The sequence below is a fragment of the Myodes glareolus genome, chromosome 1, assembly GCF_982192425.1.
Source record: "Myodes glareolus chromosome 1, mMyoGla1.1, whole genome shotgun sequence".
NCBI classification, from domain to species: Eukaryota; Metazoa; Chordata; class Mammalia; order Rodentia; family Cricetidae; genus Myodes; species Myodes glareolus.
Genome location: NC_142026.1, coordinates 81,341,327 through 81,368,778, shown reverse-complemented (window position 1 = coordinate 81,368,778; position 27,452 = coordinate 81,341,327). Strand labels below are relative to the sequence as shown.

Here is a 27,452-nt window from a genome sequence, read left to right as displayed (position 1 = left end):
ATGTACAGATCTAAGTACTTGGGAATCAACAACCTATGTGGGCAAATATACCTGAAAAATGACACTCCCATTTTTGGCAACCATTGACCACATGTTCTTCATCTAAAAATGAAATACTATGAAATTTCTCCTGTCAACATTGGCATGTCAATTTGTGTTGTCATTATTTGGGGTGCATTTAGGCAACAATACTGTTGATTCTTAAAGGGTAGAGTTTTTAGGTCATGTCTAGAGTACACTATCCATCAACTTGCATCTCGTACTCTGGCTTGTAATAGTTCCACTACCTCTTCCTTGATCTTATCCCTGATCTTCTGGTATGTTAATTATATCATTAAATACTTTCTTATTTATCTAACTGCGAAAATGACAAATTAAAATATTAGAATTAAATATGCTGGGTTAAAAAGGCAAGATAAGGAAGTGGGAACTGTAATGCAAACACAATCCCTGAAATGCATCAAAAATATAGTGTGGAATGTTATGCTGCCTTTGAACAAGTAGGTTGAGTGAGTGAACAGGTGTAAGGAAATTAAATTTGAATAAGTTCCTGTCATCTCACATATTAAATATTTAAGGTGTACATATTGTATATACACAGTCTATATTCCTTAAATTATTATGATTTTATTATCTTTTCAATATGTGTGTAAAGCCACTTAGAAATTGTATGCAGATTGTAAAGATAAAATTCTTTTCTTTGGAAAGATTCAGTGTCTGGATTTCTGAGACTGAATGTTATTCACTCTCTGAGAAGGATTACATACTTGATAATCCTCGTCTCATCATTGAAAGGGAAGGATCAGAGGGGAAAGTAAGCAATTCTAGAAATATGCTTTTGTTGATAGTACAGGAAAAGCTGCAAACCTGTTTAGGTTGATATCTTGGTCACATCTCTCTTTTATACCCTGAACTCTTCTATTGTCATTTGGGCTTTTTTTCTATGTCTAATACATGAAGAAAAAAAGTTTATCAGCCTAAGAAAGTAAACTAGACACTGCAATATACAACCTTCCAGAGCGCTAAAGGAAACAGGCTAAGTTAGGGGCACACACATTAAATTCCTTGAACTATAAGGAAAAGTTTTCCAGAGAGCAAATGCGTTCCCAAGAAGTCTACAGAACTGCAAGCCTGTCATTTGTATACTAGGTTTTGTAGTGAGAAAGGAAAGTAAATGTACAGTTGCATGTAAGGGAATGTAATCTTTTGATGGACAAAAATCAGTTTTTACACAAAGCAAAACAGTGGGAAGCACTCAACATATTTCGATAGGAGGTAAGCATTGAATTAAAAAAACACATAGGGAAAGCAGATATTTCCCATACAAGCTTACATAAAGTATCATAAATGAAAACAGAAGCCCAAATTGAAAACAGAAACAAAGACTTTCAAGAATAATTTCACTTGAATTGTGACATCCAATGAAGTGTGGGGAAGCACAGTGGGAAGTTGAAAAGTGGGAAGACCTGAGGTTGAGGTGACAAATTTAGATCCATTAATCTCCAGGCTTGTAATATCATTCCTCCTATTTCAAATGTTAAAAACATAGACACTTAAAAAATAATCAATTTTTAAAATGAGTTTCTTTCCTAATGTTAATGTGTATTTTATTCCATGTGGTATATTGGGTCTAAGATGTGGGATTTCCCTCTGTGTGCTGTTTTTACCATTGGTTAATAAACTGTCTTAGGCCTGCACAGGGCAGAACAGAGGTAGATAGGGGAAACTAAACTGAATGCTGGGAGAAAGAAGGCAGAGTTAGGAGAAGTCATGTAGCCCCACTGGAGACAGATGCTGGAACTTTACCCAGTAAGCCACAGCCTCATAGCAATACACAGATTAATAGAAGTGGGTTAAATTACGATGTAAGAGTTAGCCAATATGAAGCTAGAACTAATGGGCCAAGCAGTGATTTAATTAACACAGTTTCTGTGTGGTTTTTTCAGGGCCTAGACCTCCTACAACAGGTCTAACACCTGCTGTTGAGGGGAGAGTCCAAAAATAATGTTAAACATCCCAGTTTTTGAATTTCAGTTCAAAAGAGAAAATTGTAATGATACCCAGTACTGTTTGATTTGCCTAGGGAAATATGAGATTATTACCCAAAGAGGCTGAAAGAGAACTGAGCTCTATTAGGTTTGTACAGAAACTGGAAGCCCAAAATGGTGAAGAAATGGTGCCCAAGTACTGTCTTCTATAAAGGAGAAAAAGGAAGTATTAAGGATGTGCAATAAAGACAACACTGTTCTACAGTATATTAGATACATAATGACATGTATTGTTTTAGGTAAATTGCTCTCAGTCAAGGTGAAATTTTGTTCCTAGTTATAAGTTTTTCCCCTTTTCCATAGTAGATCACTAAAAAATTATAAATCTCATTTTGTATTATCAATAGTTTATGGTAGCCAGATAATTTGGAAGAAATCCTACTACCCCAACTTGCAGATAAGTAGCCATGATAAATGTATAAAATGTATTTTTCCTAGGCATTCAATATATTATTTTCCTCATCAATAAAACTGTAAACCATGGTATCTACTTTAAAAGATTATTATGAAAACTTGGGGCTGAAGAGGTGGTTCAGTGGTTAAGAACATTTACTGATCTTTCAAAAGATCTGAAATCAGCTCCCTTCAACCATATGGTCACTCAAAACCATCTGGAACTACAATTAATTGAGATGAAACTTCCCCTTTCTGCACTTAATGGTCATCATGCATGGACATGGTGCATAGATACACATGAAGCCAAAATACTCTTAAATATAATGTATATGAATAGTAGAGCAGAAAAAAAGAAAGTAAATTGCATGGTATCTGAAAGCTAAAATGTGTGGTAAATGCTTTGATCTATACCTGGCACTGAAGAAGCATGCTATAAATGCCTGCTGTTGTAGATTTATAATTGACCATATGGAAATATTCCATTCACATACAGTTGGGACACAAGCCACTGTGCCAATCCTGGTCCCCACCGCCATCTTAAATTCATCTGAAATCTTTTTACGTGTTAGGAACATCGCTATTCTCACTTCTTGTTGAGTTCTTCTTGAACTTTGGGCTTCAGCTGCACTACGAAGTGTCTTTTGTCAACTTTGCCCAAAACTAGACATGTCTGGAAAGTGAAATCTTAATTAAGAAAACATTTCCTTAAGATTGGCATGAAGGCTAGTGTGTAGAGAATTTTCTTGATTAAAGTTTGATGTAAAAAGTCTTCTCTGCTATGGATGGTGCCGGATTGAATGGGAGACAGCAAGTGAGCAGAGCAAGCCATGCTGAGGTAGCCTATTTGAGTATCTACCCTAACTCCCCTCAGGGAATAGACTGTTACCTGGAATTATAAAACGAAATAAAACCTTTCTGCTTTTGGTTATGGAGTTCATCAACAGAATTGGAACTCTAACTAAGATGCTTTAATTTCTAGATTAAAATATATTATTCTCTTTCCTTTCATTATTCCAAACCCTCTCCTTTACACATCTCTACTCTATTTAAAATATCTGGCCTCTTTTTTGGACTAATTGTTGTACTGAACATATGCACATATGAAAATATTCATATTTTAAAATGTGTACACACACATATATATATGTAAATATTCTTAAATATTATCTGTTTCATCTGTATAATGTTATTTGTATATATGTTTTCAGGGTTAACTATTTTACTCTGGAAAACCAATTTGTATATTCTTCCCTGCAGGAAGAATACATGTTGTTGAGACATTATGGCGTAGCTACTAATGTTCTAGGAAACATAATCGGACATCCAAACTGACTGATCCTCTGGTTCTTAACAATCATACTGCCTCCTCTTCTATAGTGTTCCCCAAACTTTAGTTTCAGGATTGTTTTAGATGTATCTGACCAGTGTAACACTAAAATACAGTTGTGACACATAATACTTTGGCAGAAACCAACAGATATCTAATTACACCATAGACCATTTTCACAAGAGGAAAACAATGCCTAGTACTGGAATCCTGTCTAACTTTTCCATGCTAGTGATGACATAATTATTGGAGGATAATTGACAACCTCTAATTTACTTCAACAATATGATAATATAATCTATAACAATAATCCATAACTGCCAATATTTAATGAGTCTTAATGTGACATTTTTCCACCCTTAGCCTCAGAATAAACCTCTAATTAAAGCATCAAAGATTCAACTTTTTTATTTTCATAATACAGGTGATATCTGTATGCTCATATATGTTCATGTATACAGTTTCATCATTGGAATTTCAAATGTGTATAATCTCAAACTAAATATATTCTACTCATCAAATTTAGCTTTCAGTACAAAATTGTTAGTGTAACATCATTATTCAATAAACAGATGTTTTATTTAGTATAGCAAAATATAAGTATTATAAAACAGAAAAATGGAGTTCCAACTTGGGAGTAGAAAAGAAGTTCAGTACAGAAGGAAGAAGGACAAAGGACAAATAACATCAAAGTTGGAGGATTAAACCTTCATGGAAACACATTATTTTATAGTTACTTAAAATTATAAAGAGTACAGCAAGTGTATTTATGCATACATGTGTGTATGTGCACATAAAAAACTTACAGAGGCTAAGCTACTTGAACTGGCAATGCTCTAAACACAAGTCATAAAATAACAAAAACCCAGCACCAGACATAAGAAACCTTGGTATTGCAAGCAACTCTTAAATCAATATAGACTATTGCCATTTACCCTTGGTTTCCTCTCAGAAGCAGAAGTCCCTATTGTTGAAGACACAGCACACTGAGAACACAGAACCAGAATGAATGTGAACTGGATATCCTATAAGCCCTTTTATTTTTATATAGTTTTCATGGTATCAGAAATACTATGCAAGCTGCTGAAGACAGGAAGTAATTAATAGTCCAACCAGATGTCACATCTATGAATTACATGTTAAGATATTGTAATGGTTCAATATAGACATGATAAATAACCCCTTCAAATATATTCTGTTTTTTATTGTGTATTTTTGATGACCAGAGTATTACGCAAAACATCAACAGTAACACAAACAAATAAACAACAGAAAAAAAATATAAGGATAAGGAGATAGGATTATTTATTTTTTCCTTTTAGGACATGATAGGATCTTTTAAGAACTAGCATATTGGAATACTCAAAAATATAAAAAGGCATCATACATATTTGATAGATAATTACATTAGTTTTAAGGAATGCTGAAACTACTGGTGGTTTTCAAGTACCACTGCAAATCACTACTATCTATGGAATTCTTATAAATAAAATAGCCAAGCCTAAAACACAGAGACGTTATTTCAAATTATTCAGGTTTGCTTTCAGTGTTGTAGTGTTAATATCTTTTGGCTTATAGCTGACTCTGATATAATTCTTAATTGCCTTGCCTTGCTAAAGTAAATCTGCAATCCCAACTATAGGGGAGTCTGAGATGAGCAATAACTGTAGATCTAGGCTAGCTTTAGCACTTAACAAGACTCTGTCTTAAAATAAGCTACTTGTATAGGATATCCAATAACCTAAGTTCAACCCCTAGTGCAACAAGACAAACAAAAGCTGTAATTAAATGGTACTTGTATATTAATAGATACAAACTTGTTTATGATTGAGAAAAATCTATATAAATTTATTTTTTTAGATGGTCCTAAGTCATTAAGGGATATTAAAAAATTATATGATATGGATTACTTCCATTTCCTAGACAAATTTAGTAGCCTGAATCTTTAAAAAATATTTAAATATGATCATTTAAAAGATAATATTTTCTATAATTTTAATTTAATTATTATTTGTTAGTTTTATGAATATTGATAAATATTAATTGTGTTATATGAATGTCACTTCACTGCAGCAGTAAGAAACCAAAAAACATGTAAAGTTTGATTATTGCTATTTTGTAATTTCATAATAAAGGAACATAGAGACATGCACAAATTAAAAATTCCTTTGTAATACCTGGTAAATGTGATGAGAGGAGTTGTGAGTGTAAGGCACACTGTTTCCCACCCCAGCACACATCTAAGCAGAGTGACTACAGCCCTCCTGGGATGGATACCTCAGAGATGAGGCTAGAAAGACGAGTTGATATGTGAAATATAAGGTGAAAATAAAAAAACTGAGTAAAGGTTTGTCATTATAAAATAGAGGTTACATTTGGTAGTTTGTTTGGGAGGACAAAAGACCCAGATTACAGAAGGTTACAGATGATCTTTACTTTGCAAGATTTGTGGAATACATGTTGTAAAATAGAGAGACAGAGTCAAGTTCTGTTTTTCAGTAATATTTTGGAAGATGATATACATGTAAAACAAAAAAAAACCCACATTTTTAAAAAAATTCTGAATTGTGTATAAGTGAAAATGCAAAAATGTCACAATTGGAGAAGAACATTTGCAAAAAAAGAAAGAGACCAAGGTTTAAGCAATCACAATAGATTCTTCTTTGCAAATGTCATAAATGATCAATACTGGCAATCTAATTAAAACAGGTAATTATTTCATTAGTAAAATACCTAATTTATCAACGTTGGTTTAATTATAGTAGCAGTGAAATGTTTCTGGCTTTTAAAATTACTTTCTATTTTATTTCATAAAGAAAATTAGTAAAATGAGAGCTATTAGTCAAGCTGGAAACAATGAAATTGAAAACAAGGTAAAAATGTAATTTTTATAGAAAATATTGAAAAATAATTTCTATATACTGTAAAACAATTTTAGTAAAAGAATTTACATTTGCCTATTCATTTAACTATATGAATCTACATGCTACTATTATGCATCTACATGTCTATAAGGTTTTCAAATCTGTATGTGGGCAATTCATTGAAAGTTGTAAATTCTGTATGAATACAAAGATTTCCAATAACACATAAAGCTGTTTTTCAATACAGATACCTTAAATATTCATATGAATTATATCACTGAAGATTAACAAAATAAAATGTGGACTTAATAAACATTGAGTTTTCTATTTTACTGTAATTGCTAAATTACAAGACACACTGCATTCTGTTCATTAGTATTACTATTAAAATGTTCTTTTCTATCAACACCCATCTAAAATAATCAAGAAACAAAAACTTACCAAAATGGTGGTAACAATCAAAGAACGATTAGACAGGGAGTCTGTGATGTTCGCTGGCTTTCCTTTCTGACTTTCTGTCATATTCAGGCCACTGGCTGGGTCCCACGTTCCAATCTATAAAACAGCAAATGTACTTTGTGAATTGTTCATCAGGCACCTGAGGGAGGGTGCTGCAAGGGAAAGTTAAGACTGCCAACACTTACTATTCACCTCTGCAGCATTATGTTCTGTCATCAAAGTATAGGCTGCTTGTTTTAAGCATGATTCACTGCTCTGTGAAATGTGTCTAGCGAAGTGTGACATTAAAGAAGAAAATAATTCACCACACTGCTGCCATCAGTATGGGAGCTTCATTTTCCATTAAAATTTCATTCTCCAAGATAAACCACATTTGCTCATAAGTTGGTAGCTACTAGAAACTGATGGATAGGGTATGTCTTTTAGTGTAATGGCTCTATTTCATTCTCTCATTATAAAGAGAGTATTCCACATAACAGACAAAGCTAAAAGGCAGAGGAAAACCTGGAGATGGAGGATAACTAATAAGTATAGACTGGTTTATGGAAGGGGCTGACTACCTTTGTGTCTAACCTCAAGCAGAGTAATCTGTGCCAGGATATCTTTGGGGCTTTTAAAATAATCTTATGTAGTATTAAAACTAATTCTGGAAAAAAGATTCTAGTACAATATTATCTAGATAACCTACCTCAGTGCTTCTTTGTGTCCTCTAAATAGATTTTACAGAACCAATGTCTTCTTATAGATGAGGTTATATTTCATACTATTTTTCTATAGACATTTTATGCCACTGAATACAATGAGGGGGATGACAAAGTCAGTCTCTAGGAAAGGCTATACAAACACAAGACCTCACAGAAGGCACAGGTTGGGTGTTTAATAGTAACTACATTACACCATGGCCCCACAAGTGTTAATCATCTGTGAAACAGAACACAAGAAGAACTATGCATACAGTAATTCTCTATTGCTACAATCCTAAAACTAAGGGTTATCAGTAATGAAATTTGTCCTTATATTACCCTAGATAATCATCTTACTTATTTTCATCAAAGGACAGCAACAAACTTTCTATAAAAACCAACCTCTGTACATAAACAAAATTATGTTGAAGGTAACATTGATTTAGCAGACTTTGTTATTCTTGATGTTACATAAATTGTCTATTAAAGATCTTGCAACATGATTAAGATCCCTTTATTTCCCTTGTATTTTATCATAGACACAAATTTATTATTATTTTCTTATTAAATTTTAAACCTCTACTTTCATTTTAATTGAGTAAAAATTGGAAAAATAACAGACTATTTTCTGTTAAATGAAAGAAAGGAATATACAGCATTTAAAGAGTTTTATGTAAACATGAATTCCATTATACTGTTTGAACACTGTAATTAAAAATATAAACAATTTATATAATTATATAATTTTGCACATATCTTAACCAGCTCTTTACCATTATCTCATGATTAATAAATATTTTATTTTATCAATAGCTATATAATCACATTAAATATTTTTATGTCAATAAATGAAAAATTTAAAGAATTCATCAAGAGAAAGGAGACCTAAAATTGTTTCTTTTTTATTTTCAAAATAAATTACTTTCTGACAATTATTTACCATGTAAGATCATGGGGTCATAAAAGCAGAGGCTGTTCCAGGTGACTGGGCACAGTGGAGAAAAAAATATGAATTTAAAATGACTGCTGATTTACTGAAGTCATTCAAATATAAAAATCTTTAAAAGTTCTCCATATGCTAAGAAAGAAGTGTCTCTCAATGGTATCTCATAGTGACTGCCACTTTTCTATCTGTGGCTTATCACCAATATTTGTCACTTTTTTCCCCTTAGATATTTTTTTCATTTCCATCATTGATGAAATAGCCAGATCTTAAATGCTGCAATTCTATTAAACAAAGCATTAATGGTCATGATTTTCCCGCCATTGCCTACCTAACAGTACCCTCAAAGTTACTGACGAAAAAAATTCCTTAATTCACTTAATGCACATAACACTAATAAAAAAAACCAATTTTACTAGACTGAAGTGATTATTCAGTAGATAGTCACACCTACCTCTGTGCCAGAACAACTTAGGTTAATTTTCAGGCAACTCACAACCACCTGTAACTCTAACTCCATGGGATCTCATAATATCTTCTGACCTCTGAATGCATGTGCACACTCATATCCCCAGGCACACACCCATACACATAATTTTAAGAAAATTAATCTTATCAAATGAAAAGATTAGGAACTTTTTTCTAAAGTGAACAATAAATAATATCAGACCAGATAAACACACAATAAAAACAGAAATTTACAAACATATTTCCTCCATAAAATAAATTTAAAATATCCCAATAAATGAAAGGAATTTTTAACTGGATGTGTTAAGCCATGCCTTTACTACCAAAATTGTGCTGGAAGAGTAAATAAGAGTTCTGTAAAATGGAGAATAGCTCTACAAAATGAGATTTAGGAAAGCCAGAAGTATAAATGGGGCATGAAATTATATAAAGAATTCTCAAAAAATAAAATAAAAACAGCTGAAACTCTTTTAAAACTTGTTCAACATACTTAGCCATCAAGCAAATGAAAATTAAAACTGTTTTTAGATTTCATCTTTCACCTGTCAAAATGACTAAGATGAAAAACAAATTATGACAAATGTTAGCACGGGTATTGGGGAAAGAAAACACTTATTCACTGGTATTATAAATGCAAATTGGTACAACTACTTAGAAACCAGTATGGAGGTTCCTCAAAACATCTTAAAAACATATCTTCCAGATAATCCAGCTGTACCAAATTTGTACCAAGGTACAAATATACCTTGGTATATTGTACCATATACCAAGGATTCTGCATCCTACTCTAGAGATACCTACTCATCTACTTTTATCACTGTTCTATATTCATCAATATTCATCACTCACAGTAGCAAGGAATAGGAAATAGCTTTTCTGTCCATCAACTGATGGATGAATAATGAGAATGTCATAGATTTACACAGTGGAATATTATCACTTAAAAAAACTTATAAAATTGAAAGGTAAATGGATGAAGGTAGAAACAATCAGAGTGAGATAACACAGAACCAGAAAGAAAGATGTCGTGTTTTCTCTAATTGTGGATATTACCTTTGAATATTAGATTATTTGTGGTGCATTTGGGATACACACAGGGTCAATAAATTACTAAGGGACCTTAGAATTTAGAGAGGCATGTTAGAATGCACCAAAATAAATGGTAAAATGCTAAATAATAATAAAGCAATATAAAATGTTGAACCGGAGGAGAGAAAATTGTAGGTTAGAGAAAAACATAGGAAGGGATAACTAATACTGAAGATTTTTTGAAAAAGACATACTTTACTACTTTAGAAGCATTATACACAAACATTCATTCATACCTAAATAGATACATACTATGGCCTTACCCTATAACTGGACAACAACAATGTTCTCACTAAACAGCAGAAGCTAACAGAAATTCCCGGAATGGGTTACTCCTTTTTAAGTGACTTTTAAGTCATACTCATAGATCACTATATTTTCCAACTCAATTATGAGAATTTTATAATTAAAATAGTTGCTGATTCACAAAGAGACCACAACTAGACGGAAAGAAGAGAATAGGAGACAGAAATTCACAGACTTAAAGTGCATGTACATTCCAAACTTCTCTTCCCAAGGCACAGAAGTTGTGCTGGAGGGGCCAGGAAAAGTGTAAGAGCTAAAGGTAGTAGATGAGTACAAAAAAGTAGTTTCTCATGAATACAGAACGAAAGCTGCACATGTAAACTCAGTGTGGTTGTGACAAAATTCACAAGACATACAAGCTCAGGACAGACAACACAACAGCATGACCTGGGAAGATAGTAATCTATATACTTCTAGCTTTGGAGACGCAGGTAATTGTTAGCTTTTAAGGAAGTAAAAGTATTTTTTCTGTAAGAGTGTAGATTCTTCTGAGTTCACCATGCGTAAGTGGAAAACCACATATCCAAGAATATTTTAGGCAATACAAATTGACCTTAAAGGATTAAAATAAAGAATACAAAATTGGGTATCTAGGAAAGTGAAAAGAGAGGCGGATCTTGGAAGAGCTGGGGTGATTGGATAAAATTAGCATCTACTAAATTCTTGATTCTCACAGATGAATATAGATAAATAAATGAAAATAATCTTTTTTCCATTTTTTATTAATTTTTATTGACCTCTACAGTTTTCTCTGATCCCCTCCCTGCCTCCTCCCTCACTCCTTCAACCCTCCCCCAAGATCCCCATGCTCCCAATTTGCTCAGGAGATCTTGTCTTTTTCTACTTCCTATGTAGATTAAATCTATGAAAGTCTCTCTTAGTGTACTCATTGTTATCTAAGTTCTCTGGGATGGTTTTCTTTGTTTTATGTTTAAAAACCACCTATAAGTGAGTACATGCAATAATTGTCTTTTTGTGTCTAGATAACCGCACTCAAAATAATGTTTTCTAGCTCCATCCATTTGCCTGCAAAATTCAAGTTGTCGTTTTTTTCTGCTGTATAGTACTCCATTGTGTAAATGTACCACATTTTCCTTATTCATTCTTCGGTCAAGGGGCATTTAGGCTGTATTCAGGTACTGGCTATGACAAACATAGCTGTTATAAACATAGTTGAGCACATGCCCTCGTGGCATGACTGAGCATCCTTTGGATATATACCCAAAAGTAGTATTACTAGGTCTTGAATTGAGGAAGGTTGTTTCCTAATTTTCTGAGAAATCGCCACACTGGCATCCAAAGGGGTTGTACCAGCTTGTACCCCACCAGTAATGCTGAAGTGTTCCCTTTTTCTCACACCCTCTTCAGCATATGCTGTCATCAGTGTTTTTTATCTTGGTCATTCTTACAGGAGTAAGATGGAATCTCTGAGTTGTTTTGATTTGCATTTCTCTGATGACTAAGCATGTCTAACATTTCCTAGGTATCTTTCAGCCATTTTAGATGCCTCTATTGAGAGTTCCGTGTTTAGGTGTTTACTCTATTTTTTTTATTGGATTATATGTTTCTTTGGTGACCAATTTCTTGATTTTTTTGTATATTTTGGAAATCAGACTTCTGTCTGATGTGGGGTTAATGAAGATCTTTTTTCATTCTGTAGGTTGTTGTTTTGTCTTGTTGACCATGTCGTTTGCTTTACAGAAGCTTTTCAGTTCCAGGAGGTCCCATTTATTGTTTCTCTCAGTGTCTATGCTGCTGGGGTTATATTTAGTTAGTGGTCGCCTGTGCCATTGTGTTCAAGTGTATTTCCTACTTTCTCTACTATGAGGTTCAGTGTGGCTGGCTTTATGTTGAGGTCTTTGATCCATTTGGACTTGAGTTTTGTGCATGGTGACAGATATGGATCTATTTTCATTCTTCTACATGTTGATATCCAGTTATGCCAGCATCACTTATTAAATATGCTTTCTTTTTTCCATTTGATATTTTTATTCTTCTTTGTCAAAAATCAGGTGTTTGAAGATGTGTGGATTAATATCCGGGTCTTCTATTTGGTTCCATTGGTCCTCCTGTCTGTTCTGATGCCAATACCAGGCTGTTTTCGGTACTGTAGCTCTTGTAGTAGTGTTTGAAGTCAGGGATTGTGATGCCTCCAGAAGTTCCTTTATTGTGCAGGATTGTTTTGGCTATCCTGAGTGTTTTGCTTTTCCATATGATATTGAGTACCATTCTTTCAAGGTCTGTGAAGAATTTTGCTGATGGGCATTGAAAATAATCTTAACATAATTTCTCTTACTAATTCAGAATACCAGCATTTAAACTTACTTATCTAGTTTCATTCTCTTCTGGTTGCTTTATAGTTCTTTTGATAAGAAGAATTTGATCTCAGCTATTTTTATTCCATATGTTCATACAGCCATGGTGTTCATTATTACCTTCTATAAATCACAAGTTTGTATGCAAAAATAAAGCTTTATAACTTCCATGGATTTTAAGACCTTAAATAATTACTATGCTTCTTTCTGAAACAATCTTATTTCACAAATACAAATATCTCCAGTTTCTTCCAATTTCCTAAAAATATTGTAATTTCATTCTTTTCTACTGAAAATTCAGTTATGAATATGCACCACATTTTGTTATCCACTCGTCACTTGTGGGCATCTAGGTACCTTGACTTTTGTGAATGGTGAAACAATAAATACAGTATAATAGTTTTTATTAGATCCTGGCCTATATACCGGGTAGAAGTCTATTACTTCACCAGAGGCCAGGTCAGCATCCAGCACCCCAAGGAAGATAGAGCCCACCCCACTCAACCCTGTTCCTGCATAACTTCAACGCCTCCATCTCCTCATCAACATATCCTGCCAAACTTCTGGGATAAGCAAGGTACCCTATCAGAGGCCAGGGCAGCTCTCTGAAAGATAAGCTACCATGCCATAAAACCCCTGGCCCTTTCAGCACCCATTAAGCATAATCCAAGTATCCCTCTTTTTGTCTCTATATTCCAGCCCAGATCTCTGGTAGAAACCTTCCACTCCATCAAAGGCCAGGCCAGAATCCTTAATTAGGGAGACCATGGAAACTCTCTGAAAACCAATCAGAAGCTTCCTATCCCACCAGAAGCCAAGCTGGAATTCTAAAGCCCAGAAGAATGCCAGCCAGATCAAAGGTCACACCAACAACCAGAACTCTAGCCCCAAATGGGGGTGGCAAGCCCATGCTGGACCAGAGGCCATGTATGCCATCAGAAGTTTAGTTCCCAATGATGGTGGATACCCTCTACTAAATCACAGGCCATGAGGCCCAGAGAAGAAACAGAAACCGAATAATAAGACATTCAACTATCAAGGACACATCCAGGAATTGACATCTAGACCTATAATCACTCTAAATCTAGATGCCTAAAAATAAGTATAAGAACACAAGCAACATCCAGGGTAATGTCACCACCAGAAGCCAGGCATCCCACTATATCAAGCCTTGAGTATGCCATCATAGCTGAAACACAAGAAAAGACAATAAAACAAGCTTTGTTATGATGATGGAGGTCCTCAAAAAGGAAATGAATAAATTCTTAATAAAATCAAGGAAAGGGCAATCAAAAAATTGGAGGAAATCAATAAATATCTTAAAGATATTTTGTTGGTAGACTAGGACAGGTAGGAATGCAAACATGAGGGATCAAGTTGAGGGGCAGGTAAGGGAGAGTACTGAAAGAGATGACTGGAAAGGGGAGTGTATTTCAGATTAAGGGAACCTTGGGCCAAGGGAAATTCCAAGTAATCTAAAATAATGACTCTAGCTAACACTCCTAGCAGTAGGGGATACATAGCCTGAACTGGCTATATCTTATGACAAGATAAGACTTCCATTAGAGGGATTGGAACACCAACTCAGACACATAGTCTTCGACCTACAATCTGTCCTGTCTATGAGATATGATGGGATAAGTGTGGCACAAATACTGTGGAGTGGCTAACCAATGACTGGTTCAGCCTCAGATCCATAGTATGAGAGTGAACCCACTCCAACACTGTCTGGAGTGCCAGGATCCAGAACTTGGATAGCTTAGAGACCTAGGATAGAACCAAAGAGTACCGGAGAAAAAAAGTCACTGTAATAATGCCTAACTATCTTTTGCTGTACTCATAAATTAGTGCCTAGACCACTTGTCATCAGAAAGCTCCATCCAGCAACTGATGGAAACAGATGCAGATATGCAAAGCCAAACATTATGCTGAGCTCAGAAAATCCTGTTAAAGAGGGGGAAGAAGAATTGTAGGAGCCAAAGGAGTCAAAGAAACTACAAGAAAACCCACAGAATGAACTAACCTGTGCTCATGAGTCTCACAGAGACTGAACTGACACTAGCAAGTCTACGTGAGACTGACTGAGAATTCTGCATATACATTACTGCTAAATAGTTTGGTCTTTTGTGGGAAGCTCATCATTGTGATATCAGTGAATGTCTTTGACTCTTTTGACAGCTTTTGTGACCCTATTTCTTATAACGTGTTGCCTTTTCCAGCCTTAGTACAATGGTCAGTGCTTAAACTTACTGGAACTTGATATACCATAGAATATTGCTAACCATGGAGACCTATTTTTTTAATAGAAATAAGAACTGGTTTGCAGTGTAGGACAGAGGGGAGGTGTAGGGGAGGGTCTGGAAAGAAAGAAATTAAGAGAAACTGTGGTTAGAATATAGTAATTGTAGTAATATTAGCAATAGTAGTAGTAATAAAAACAACAATATTTGTTATGATTTTTAAAAAATACTGCAACATCCCCGATAGCTGTAGGCAGAAGAAATTCTGGTCCCGGCAACAGTAAGGTTCCCTGACCAGGAGAGCTGCCAGGCCCACAAGCCCTGGGCGGCATGTGGGCAGGCAAGCAGGTGGGAGAGATACACGAACAGACATATTGTACAGAATAAAATTGGGTATTTATTAGTTTAATTAAGGAATGGGAAAGAAAGAGGGGAGAAGGGGGGAAGAGAGGAGAGAGAGAGAGAAAAGGGAAGAGAAAGAAGAGGACAGAGAGAGAGGGTAGAGAAAAGGGGAGCTCAGGGGCCAAAAGAAACAGATGAATCAAGATGGCAAGAAGAGGGGAGGGGCTGCAGGGAGTGGTCATGACTTGTCTCTTAAAGTGATGAAAAATCAAAATTTTGTTAAGCTTAACTTATTCTTATTAGCTGATAATTTTTTCTTTATATCATAAAATACATGTTTATTGCCATGAAATTATAAATTACAGAAAATATATAAAATAAATCACAGCTAATACCTACTTCATTTTTATCAATAATTTTCTTTCTAGTTGTTAATAGACTATTTCTTTCATAACGTTGAATCACAAAGGCCATAACTGAAGGGATGAATATCAGACTGTCCACCATTGGGTCACCACTTATTGCCAGATAACTTGAATATATAAAGTCTATTTCTTCAAATTTCTCATTACTGTGAGAACTAAATAAAGAACTCTAATGTGTTTATAACTTTATTATACTAATTTCATTATTTATTAAATAAACTATGTTTTCCTTATGTTATCACTAGGAACAACTTACCAGATTTAAGTCAAAATCAGATGAGCAGTTTAAACAGACTTATAAATCCTAGTAGAGTAGAAGTAGTCATTATAAGTCTCACAACCAATAAAAGCCCAGAGGCCTAATGTAATTAGTACAGAATTCTACCAGACTTTCAAAGAAGATTTAGCATCAATACTCTGCAAATTATTCCCCAAAATAGGAACAAAATTAACATTTCCAATTAATTTTATGAGTCCAAAGTTGCCCTGATACTCAAACCACATACAAACCCACAAATGGAGAATTATACATCAATATCTATTATAAATAAATCTTTAAATACACTCAATAAAATCTCACAAACCAAATCCAAGAACACATCAAAGTTATTATCCACCAAGATCAAGTAAAGTTCATCTTAGAGGTGCAGAGAGGGTTCAATATATTGTAATCCACTATATAAACAAACTGAAAGAAATGAAACAAGTAATCATCTCATGAGACTCAGAAAAGTGTTTTGACAAAACCCAACACACCTTCATAGTAAAGTCCTGAAGTGATTAGTGGTACAAGGGACTAAACTAAATATAATGAAGACAACTTACAACAAAATAATAGCCCAAACAAATTTACATGGTGAGAAACTCAAAGAAATTCCATTCAAATTAGTAACAGGAGCAATACAAAGTTGTCATCATTCCTGATTTAAAGTTGAACTGAAAAGTTACAATAATAATAGTAAAAAAAAACTGCATGGTGTCAGGATAAGAAAAAAAAAACAAGTTGATCAATGGAGTTCCAATGAAGACACAGAAATAAATTCATACACCTATGAACACTTAATTTTTGATAGAAAGTCAGAAATACACACTAGAAAAGAGAAAATACTTTCAATGAATGTCACTAGTCTAACAGCAGGTTAGTATGTAGAAGAATGCAAATAGATCCTCACTTATCACACTGAATAAAATTCAACACCAAATGAATCAAAGATTCAACATACAACAATATACACTGAAACACAGAAGACAAAGTGAGGAATCACCTGAATGCATTGGCACAGGAGAAGACTTTTTGATAGCATAGACACTAAGATCAACAATTAAGAAATGGGACCTCATGAAATCAAAAATGATATTTTAAAATAGGACACTGTCATTTAGACAAAGCAGTGCCATAAATAATGGGAAAATATTTACTGACTAGATATCCCATAGAAAAATAATATCCGAAATATCTAAAGAACTCAAGAAACTGGATTGGATTATAATTAAAAAATGGGGTTCAGATCTAAACAGATAACTAGAGGAAACTAAATAGCTGAAGAACAATTAAAGAAATGATCAACATTCTTAGCCATTAGGCAAATGAAAAGTACTTTGAGATTCCATTTTACACCTGTCAGAATGGCTAAAGTCCATAACCCAAGTGAAAGTTCATGTTGAGAAGTATGCAGAGCAAAGAAAACAATCATTAATTTCTGAAAGGAGTACAAACTTGAACAGACACAATGAAAATCAGTAAGGTTACTCTGTATGTTGTGAATATCATTGGTTAATAAAGGAAATTATTTGGGCCTATAGAAGAGCTATAGGGAAACAGAGATAGGTGAGGAAAACTAAACTGAATGCTGGGACAAAGAAGGGCAGAATCAGAGAGAAGCCATGGATTCACTGCTGGAGACAGACATGCTAAAACTTTGCTGGTAGGTCATGACCTCATGGTGATGCACAGATTAATGGAGATGGATTAAAATAATATGTAAGAGTTAGCTAGTAAGAAGCAAGACCTACTGGGCCAATCAGTGAATTACATAATATAGTTTTGATGTGATTATTTTAGGGCTAAGTGGCTAAGAACTAACAAGTGGCCTCATTCCAACAAATGGCCAATTAAAATCCACTTAAAACCTGAGAAAACTTGAAAAGGAACTCTAGAAGCAATAAAATAAAATAAAATAAAATAAAATAAAAAATAAAAAACAAAAAAAATGTTTAGTCACATTTTTTTAAAAGGATTTTGTTTGCTGGTAGCATGCTGTGGCTCCTGTAAAAGAGGTCTTACTGATTCAGCCATAGCAGAAAAAAAAGCTACATCATATTGAAAGGCTGGCTTTCTGGGCCTTGCTGCCAGTATGAACTCTGGTACTTTCAGGAGACTGAGCATTTGAATAGTGTTTGTGAGCAATATGCTGTGATTTCCTTGGTGGCAATATGCACCAGCTGTGCACCTAGAGGTCAAGCAGTGTTTATGGATCTCAGAGACTGGGCTGGGTTAGGCAAGTATACAGTGCCATATTTAACTGAGCAATGGCATTGTTGTTAAGCTGTTAAGAAGTGCTTAGCATTTTAAGAAGCACTCCTATAAAATAAAGAATTACAAATACGCAATAGGATAGATTCAGACATAAAAGACCTCTAAATGGTTCAGAGTGTTGGATAAATGTAAATAGGCTTGGAAGAGACAAGAAAAATAGACTATAGACAGTTATAAAAGTAAGTAATAGGATTTTAAAAAAATAAAACAGAGTCTTTAAAAAGACAGAGAACAGACAGTCATAGATTAAAAGGAATAAAGAAAAATAAGCCACATAATTATGAAAAATTCACAGAGAGTCTAGATTATGTATATTATTGTGTTTTCTTGGATTTTTTTTTTGTCTGTGAAAGAGCTAAGTACAGAGAGACATTTCATTATATGAGCTGCTAAGCTAGACCAGCAGATATATTACAAAGGAATCTTGACTTCAGAATTTGGGTCTAAGAATATGTTGCTTTGAAAAAGAAGTTTTTCTTTTGTTTCCACAGAGAATGAGAACCTGTGGATTGCTTCCTGGCTAATATGGTTTGATGCACCAAGACCCCATAAAAGGTTGCTCTGAAAACACTCCCAAAAATATTTCACCCAAAAAGCAGCAGGAAGAAGTTTCAGGAGAACTACACCCATATTCCCAAATATTGTCTATAAATGTTTATTTACATTTAAAGGGGGACATGCTATAGAGATTTGCACTTGTATCTATTTTTGTTTATTGATACAAAGTTAAGATCAATTTTGTTATACTGTGTATGTGCATTTCTGATCTTGAATAAGGTATTGTATTTGTGCAGTTCATTTAGAAATATAATATATATTCCCTGCCCCCACTGCCGCTGCACTCTTGACTCCTGGGCCCTGGGAAGACCAGCTACCCCTGTAGCAGTGCTGAGGAGTTTTACCCGGAGAGGTGAGTGGGTGCCAGTCTGGGCGGCCAGCCCGGGAAGAGAGCACAGCCCCTCCCCGCTCAGCTTCTGAGGCAGGGTCTTCCGTGTTTCACCAGACCCCTCCCTGCCCCCACTGCCACTGCACTATTGTCTCCTGGGCCCTGGGAAGGCCAGCTATCCCAGCTGCAGTGCTAAGGATCTCTATCCAGAGAGTGCTGAGGAGTTCTATCCAGAGAGTGCGGAGGAGTTTCATCCAGAGAGGTGGAGATGGGCAGGCACCAATGCAAGAATTCCTCCAACAACCTGAAAGGCAACATGACATCTCCAGAATCCAGGGAGCACGAAATGAGAAGAATTGAACACCTTACTCCAGAAGAAATAGAAGAAATCGACTCTAAGCGGATCTATATGAAAATAGTAGAGGAACTTAAACAGGAGGTGAAAACCTGCCATAAAGAAATGGAAGATAAGTATAACAAAAAGATTGAGGAAATGAGTAAAGAAATGGAAGACAAATATACCAAAAAGTTTGAAGAAATGAGTAAATCCGTAAATGAAATTCTGGGAAACCAAGAAAAAACAATCAAACAGGTAATGGAAACAGTTCAAGATTTGAAAACTGAAATGGAGTCAATGAAAAAATCACAAACCAAGGGCCAGCTGGCTATGGAAAATCTAGGTAAACGAACAGAGACTTCAGAAACAAGCATAACCAACAGAATACAAGAGATAGAAGAAAGAATCTCAGACTCTGAGGACACCATAGAGAAATTAAACACTCTGACCAAAGAAAACAGCAAATCTAACAAATTCTCATCACAAAACATTCAGGAATTGTGGGACACAATAAAAAAAAACAAATCTAAGAATAATAGGGATTGAAGAAGGAGAACGGCAGCTCAAAGGCCCAGAAAATATATTCAACAAAATTATAGAAGAAAACTTTCCCAATCAAAAGAACGATATTCCTATGAAGGTTCAAAAAGCATACAGAACACCGAATAGACTGGATCAGAAAAAAACATCCCCTCGCCATATAATAATCAAAACACAAAACATACAGATTAAAGAAAGAATATTAAGAGCTGCAAAGGAAAAAGGGCAAGTAACTTATAAAGGTAAACCTATCAGGCTTACACAGGACTTCTCTATGGAAACCATGAAAGCCAGAAGATCCTGGATAGAGGTACTGCAGAAACTAAGAGACCATGGATGCAAGCCCAGACTACTATACCCAGCCAAACTATTGTTCACTATCAACGGAGAAAACAAAATATTCCAGGATAAAAATAAATTTAAACAATTCATAGCCACAAATCCAGCCTTACAGAAAGTAATAGAAGGAAAATCGCAACCCAAGGAATCCAACATTGCCATCACTACCTACAATAACCCAGACATCTAGCGACCCTTCACAACCACAACTCAAAGAAGAGAAACACACAAACTCTACTACACACACACACACACACACATAAAAAAGTAATAACCAGAATCAACAACCACTGGTCATTAATATCACTTAATATTAATGGACTCAACTCACCTATAAAAAAGCACAGACTAAGAGATTGGATACGAAAACAGGATCCAACATTCTGCTGTTTACAAGAAGCACACCTCAACCACAAAGATAGACATCTACTCAGAGTAAAGGGTTGGGAAAAGATTTTCCAAGCAAACGGACCTAAGAAACAAGCTGGTGTGGCCATTCTAATATCTAAAAAAAATTGACTTCAAACTAAAATCAATCAGAAGAGATGGAGATGGACATTTCATACTCATAACTGGAACAATTCATCAGGAGGAAGTCTCAATCCTGAATATCTATGCCCCTAATATAAAAACACCCACTTATGTAAAAGAAAAACTTTTAGAACTCAAGGCAGTCATCAAACAACAGACACTAATAGTAGGAGACTTCAACACACCTCTCTCACCAAAGGACAGGTCAATCAAACAGAAACTCAACAGAGAAATAAGAGAATTACTAGAGGTAATGAATCAAATGGACTTAACATATATCTATAGAACATTCCACCCAAATAGGAAAGAATATACCTTCTTCTCTGCAGCTCATGGAACCTTCTCGAAAATTGACCACATACTCGGTAACAAAGCAAACTTCCACAGATACAAAAAAATTTTAGTAACCACGTGTGTCTTGTTGGATCACCACGGTATAAAGTTAGAATTCAATAACAATTCCAACACCAGAAAGCCTACAAATGCATGGAGGTTGAACAGTCAATTGCTGAATCATCCCTGGGTCAAGGAAGAAATGAAGAAAGAAATTAAAGTCTTCCTTGAATTTAATGAAAATAAAGACACAACATACTCAAACCTATGGGAAACAATGAAAGCAATGCTAAAAGGAAAGTTCATAGCACTAAGTGCCCATTTAAAGAAAACAGAGAAAGCACTCCAGGTGTGCTGGAGTCTTAACAGCACACCTGAAAACTCTGGAAAAAAGAGAAGCAGACTCTCCCAGGAGGAGTAGAAGACTGGAAATAATCAAACTGAGGGCTGAAATCAACAAAATAGAAACACAGAAAACAATCCAAAAAATCAACGAAACAAAAAGTTGGTTCTTGAAGAAAATCAACAAGATTGACAAACCCCTAGCCAAACTAATCAAAATGCAGAGAGAGAACACTCAAATTAATAAGATCAGAAATGAAAAGGGGGACATAGCAACAGACACAGAGGAAATTCAGAGAATCATTAGATCTTACTACGAAAGTTTATATGCCACAAAGTTGGAAAATGTACAAGAAATGGATTGGTTTTTAGATAAATACCATTTACCAAAGTTAAATCAAGACCAGATGAACAATCTAAATAGACCTGTTAGTCGCGAAGAATTAGAAGCTGCTATCAAAAACCTCCCGATCAAAAAAAGCCCAGGGCCAAATGGATTCAATGCAGAATTCTACCAGAACTTCCAAGAAGAGCTGATACCTATACTCCTTAAGGTATTTCACAATATAGAAACAGAAGAGTCATTGCCAAACTCTTTTTATGTAGCTACAGTTACCCTGATACCAAAACCACTTAAAGACACAACCAAGAAAGAGAATTACAGGCCAGTCTCACTCATGAACATTGACGCAAAAATTCTCAACAAAATCCTGGCAAACCGATTCCAAGAACACATTAGAAAAATTATCCATTATGATCAAGTAGGCTTCATCCCAGAGATGCAGGGCTGGTTCAACATACACAAATCTATCAATGTAATCCATCATATAAATAAACTGAAAGAAAAAACCCATATGATCATTTCATTAGATGCTGAAAAAACATTTGACAAAATCCAACATCCCTTTATGATAAAGGTGTTGAAGAGATTGGGGATACAAGGATCATACCTAAATATAATAAAAGCTATTTATAGCAAGCCAACAGCTAACATCAAACTGAACGGAGAGAAACTCAAAACCATTCCATTGAAATCAAGAACAAGACAAGGCTGTCCACTCTCCCCAGACCTCTTCAATATAGTGGTAGAATTTCTAGAAATAGCAATACGACAACATAAGGGGATCAAGGAGATTCAAATTGGAAAAGAAGAAGTTAAACTCTCGTTATTTGCAGACGATATGATTGTATACATGAGTGACCCCAAAAACTCTACCAAAGAACTCTTACAGCTGATAAACACCTTTAACAGTGTGGCAGGATACAAGATCAACTCCAAAAAAATCAGTTGCCCTCCTATACACAAAGGATAAAGAAGTAGGGAGGGAAATCAGAGAAACTTCACCTTTCATGATAGCCACAAATAGCATAAGATATCTTGGGATAACTCTAACCAAGGAAGTGAAAGACCTATTTGACAAGAACTTTAAGTCTTTGAAGAAAGAAATAGAGGAGGATACCAGAAAATGGAAAGATCTCCCTTGCTCTTGGATTGGGAGGATCAACATAGTAAAAATGGCAATTCTACCAAAAGCAATCTATAGATTCAATGCAATCCCCATCAAAATCCCATCAAACTTCTTCACAGACCTTGAGAGAACAATAATCAAGTTTATATGGAAAAACAAAAAACCCAGGATAGCCAAAACAATCTTATATAATAAAGGAACTTCTGGAGGTATAACCATCCCTGACTTCAAACTCTATTACACAGCTACAGTATTGAAAACAGCTTGGTACTGGCATAAGAACAGAGAAGTCGACCTATGGAATCGAATAGAAGACCCAGATATTAACCCACAAACCTATGAACAGTTGATTTTCGACAAGGGGGCTAAAGGTATGCAATGGAAGAAGGAAAGCATCTTTAACAAATGATGCTGGCATAATTGGATGTCAACCTGTAGAAGAATGAAAGTAGATACATATCTATCACCATGCACAAAAATCAAGTCCAAATGGGTTAAACACCTCAACATTAATCGGACCACTTTGAATCAGATAGAAGAGAAAGTGGGAAATAGTCTACAAGATATAGGCACAGGAGGCCACTTCCTAAGTAGAACCCCAGTAGCACAGACAATAAGAGAATCAATGAATAAATGGGACCTCCTGAAACTGAGAAGCTTCTATAAAGCAAAGGAAACTGTCAGTAAGACAAAAAGGCTGCCTTCTGACTGGGAGAAGATCTTCACCAACCCCTCATCAGACAAAGGTCTGATCTCCAAAATATACAAAGAACTCAAGAAACTTGACACTAAAACTCTAATTAACCCAATTAAAAAATGGGGTGCTGATCTGAACAGAGAATTCTCAACAGAAGAACTTCGAATGGCCAAAAGACACTTAAGGTCATGCTCAGCATCCTTAGCGATCAGGGAAATGCAAATCAAAACAACTGTGAGATACCATTTTACACTGGTCAGATTAGCTAAAGTCAAAAACACCAATGATAGCCTATGCTGGAGAATATGTGGAGAGAGGGGAATTCTCATCCATTGTTGGTGGGAATGCAAACTTGTGCAGCTACTGTGGAAATCAGTATGGCGGTTTCTCAGGAAACTGGGAGTCAACCTCCCTCAAGACCCAGCAATTGCACTCTTGGGGATATACCCAAGAGATTCCCTAACATACTACAAAAGCATTTGTTCAACTATGCTCATAGCAGCACTATTTGTAATAGCCAGAACCTGGAAAAAACCTAGGTGCCCCTCAATAGAAGAATGGTTAAAGAAGGTGTGGAACATATATACACTAGTGTTTTACTCAGTGGTAAAAAACAATAGCATCTTAAATTTTGCATGAAAATGGATGGACATAGAAAACGTTTTACTGAGTGAGGTAAGCCAGACCCAAAAAGAGGAATATGGTATGTATTCACTCATAAGTGGATTCTAGCCATAATTAAAGGTCTTTGAGCCTTTTATTCGAGATCCTAGAGAAGCTAAATAAGAAGGTGAACCTGAAGGAAATCATGTACTTATCCTCCTGCAGCTTGGAAAGAGACAAGAGTCCCAGGTAACCTCGGGTGCATGGGGGTGGGGTGGGGTGGGAGGGTTGTTGGAAGGGGAGAGGGTTAGAGAGAAGGGAGTAGGGGAGGAATGGGGAAAACTCGGGGGACTGAGATGGGGGGAGGGAGGATGGATGGATATGGGATCAGGGAAGAATATATCTCAACTAAGGGAGTCATTTTAGGGTTTACAAGAGACTTGATTATAAATGGGATCCCAGGTCCAAGGAGAGATCCCCAGATTGTTCTCTGGACAGAGGAGAGGGTGCCTGAACCGGCCTTGGCCTATAATCATACTGATGAAGATTTTGCTTATCACCATAGATCCTTCATCCGATGATGGATGGCGATACAGACGGAAACCCATATTGGAGCACCGGACTGAACCTTCCATGTTCCAAATGAAGAGCAGAAGGAGGAAGAACATGAAAAGAAAACTCAGGATCGTGAGGAGTGCGATCACCCACTGATACAAGGGGACTGATCTAATGAGAGTTCACCAAGGCCAGTTGGACTGGGACTGAACGAGCATGTGACCCAACCAGATTTTCTGAATGTGGCTGGATTCTCTGAATGTGGCTGGCCCGGAGCCTTTCTGAAAAGCCATTGACAATGACACTGGGACTTGTTTCCTCTGCATATACTGGATTTTTGGGATCCAGTCTGTTTGGATACTCACCTTCCTGGACCTGGAGGGAGGGGGGAGGAACTTGAACTTCCCACAGTGCTGGAAGCCCTGACTGCTCTTAGGGATGGAGAGGGAGGAGGAGTGGGAGGGGAGTAGTGGGAGGGTGTTGGGAGGAGGGGCGGAAATTGAAACTTTCATAATTTAATAAACTTTGGAAAAAAAAGAAATATAATGTATAATTAATAAACATAAGTTAATATGATAATCATCTAAAATAGTCAAGCTTGTAGTCATGTTAGTTAGATCTTCTAGATGTACAGAGATATATTTCAGGTGGATAGGTATTCTTCAAATCTTTCAGAGACCTTCAGAATATGGCATTTAATTTTTTTTTAAATCTTAGGACTTTTCACTACTTTGAGACACATCTGTTCCTGACAGCACCAATTACTTCAAGAGGAAGATGGGCATTGAAGAGGCTTCTTATGGAGCTGAGCCGTATGGCCAAGAAACTATTCTAGCCTGTACTGCTTGATGGTATTCTGCACAAACTGGAAATGAGGGACCCACAGAGAAAAGAATGCTGAACTTGTCTAAAGGTTACACCATTCTTCAGGGTTCCTGATTCATAAAAAGTGTCTGCTAAAATTGTGCAGGACACAGAAGAAAGTGACTGACAAACTGCTAATAGAGGTGGAACTGTCTTTGAAATTTCCTGATTTATGAAAAAGTGTGCTGGATACTATGGGCCTGTAGGCTGAAGATGAATGCCCCAACTGTACAGAAGAACTTTGTTTGACTATACAGAGAGCGAGGTGTCTCTGTAATTTCTAGAGTTTTAGAAGTTGTTTACAATGCAATTCCTATTTACTTAGGTAATATTATATCCTTCTGGAGTCTTTGATGGAGTTGAAGAATTGTTATAGTTTTCCTATATAGTTATAGTTATGATAAAAGATAAAGTGGATATAAATATTGTAACTATTTTTTGCTTGATACCTGTCTTGTTATATGTAATTTTACTATATTAAATTTAAAACCTTCCTTTCCACTTAAACAGAAAAGGGGAGGTGATGTGGTATTCCCTTCTGTATGATGTGAATATCATTAGGTAATAACGGAATTGCTTTGGGCCTATAGCAGAGCTATAGGGGAACAGAGATACAGGGGCAGGGAAAACTAAACTGAATGCTGGAAGAAAGAATTGCAATGTCAGAGAGAAGCCATAGAGCCATCACTGGACACAGACATGTCGAAAATATGCTGGTAGGCCACAACGCCATGGTATAGATTAATGAATATTGGTTAAATTAATATATAAGAGATAGCCAATAAGAAGCTAGAATGAATGGATCAAGCAGTGATTTAAATAACATAGTTTCTGTGTGATTATTTTGGGGCTAACTTGTCAGGAACTAACAAGTGACTTCCTCCAAAAGATAAAATCCAATCTATCTCAAGACCCAGCTATACAAACTCTGGATCATATATTCATAGTTCACTTCAGTTTACTATTTTTATGCTCAACCACATTCACATTTCTCTATTTATATTAGAATGAAATTTGAAATAACCTAGATCTCCCTAAATTAGAGAATAGAAAAAGAGAATGTGGTACATTTACAAAATCTAGTATTATTCAGCTATTAAAAATGACATATGAAATCTGTAGTCCAATGGAATTAGAAACATTCATTTTGAATGAGGTACCTCAGACCCAGAAAGAAAAATGAGTTATCTATTACTTTATATGTGCTTATTAGCCATAAACTAAATGATAACCATGCTACAATACTTATTGGCAGATTGGTAGAGGCTCCCAAAAGTTAAGAGTCAAAGAAAAAAAAACACTAAGGATATTATTGGTGAACTATGGACAGAATAAGGAACAGAACAGGAAAATCAAGTGGGAAGGGGTAATGGAGATGGGATTGAAGGAAGGAATTAATGGCAATACACAGGTTAATAGAAAATGGTTAATTTAAGATATAAGAGCTAGCCAATTAGAAGTATGAGCTAATAGGCCAAGCAGTGTTGTAATAATACAGTTTCTGTGGGATTATTT

The 27,452-nt window shown here is 35.5% G+C and overlaps 1 protein-coding gene across 4 annotated transcripts in view; it reads right to left on the bottom strand.

The window, feature by feature from the left end:
• Grik2 (glutamate ionotropic receptor kainate type subunit 2) overlaps positions 1-27,452 on the bottom strand; it is a 625,308-nt gene that overhangs the window by 235,795 nt on the left and 362,061 nt on the right. For all 4 annotated transcript variants that reach the window (XM_048449039.3, XM_048449041.3, XM_048449040.3 and 1 more), the window contains exon 10: positions 7,077-7,190. In XM_048449039.3, the coding sequence (XP_048304996.2) occupies positions 7,077-7,190 (114 nt within the window). The remainder of the gene's footprint in view (positions 1-7,076; positions 7,191-27,452) is intronic.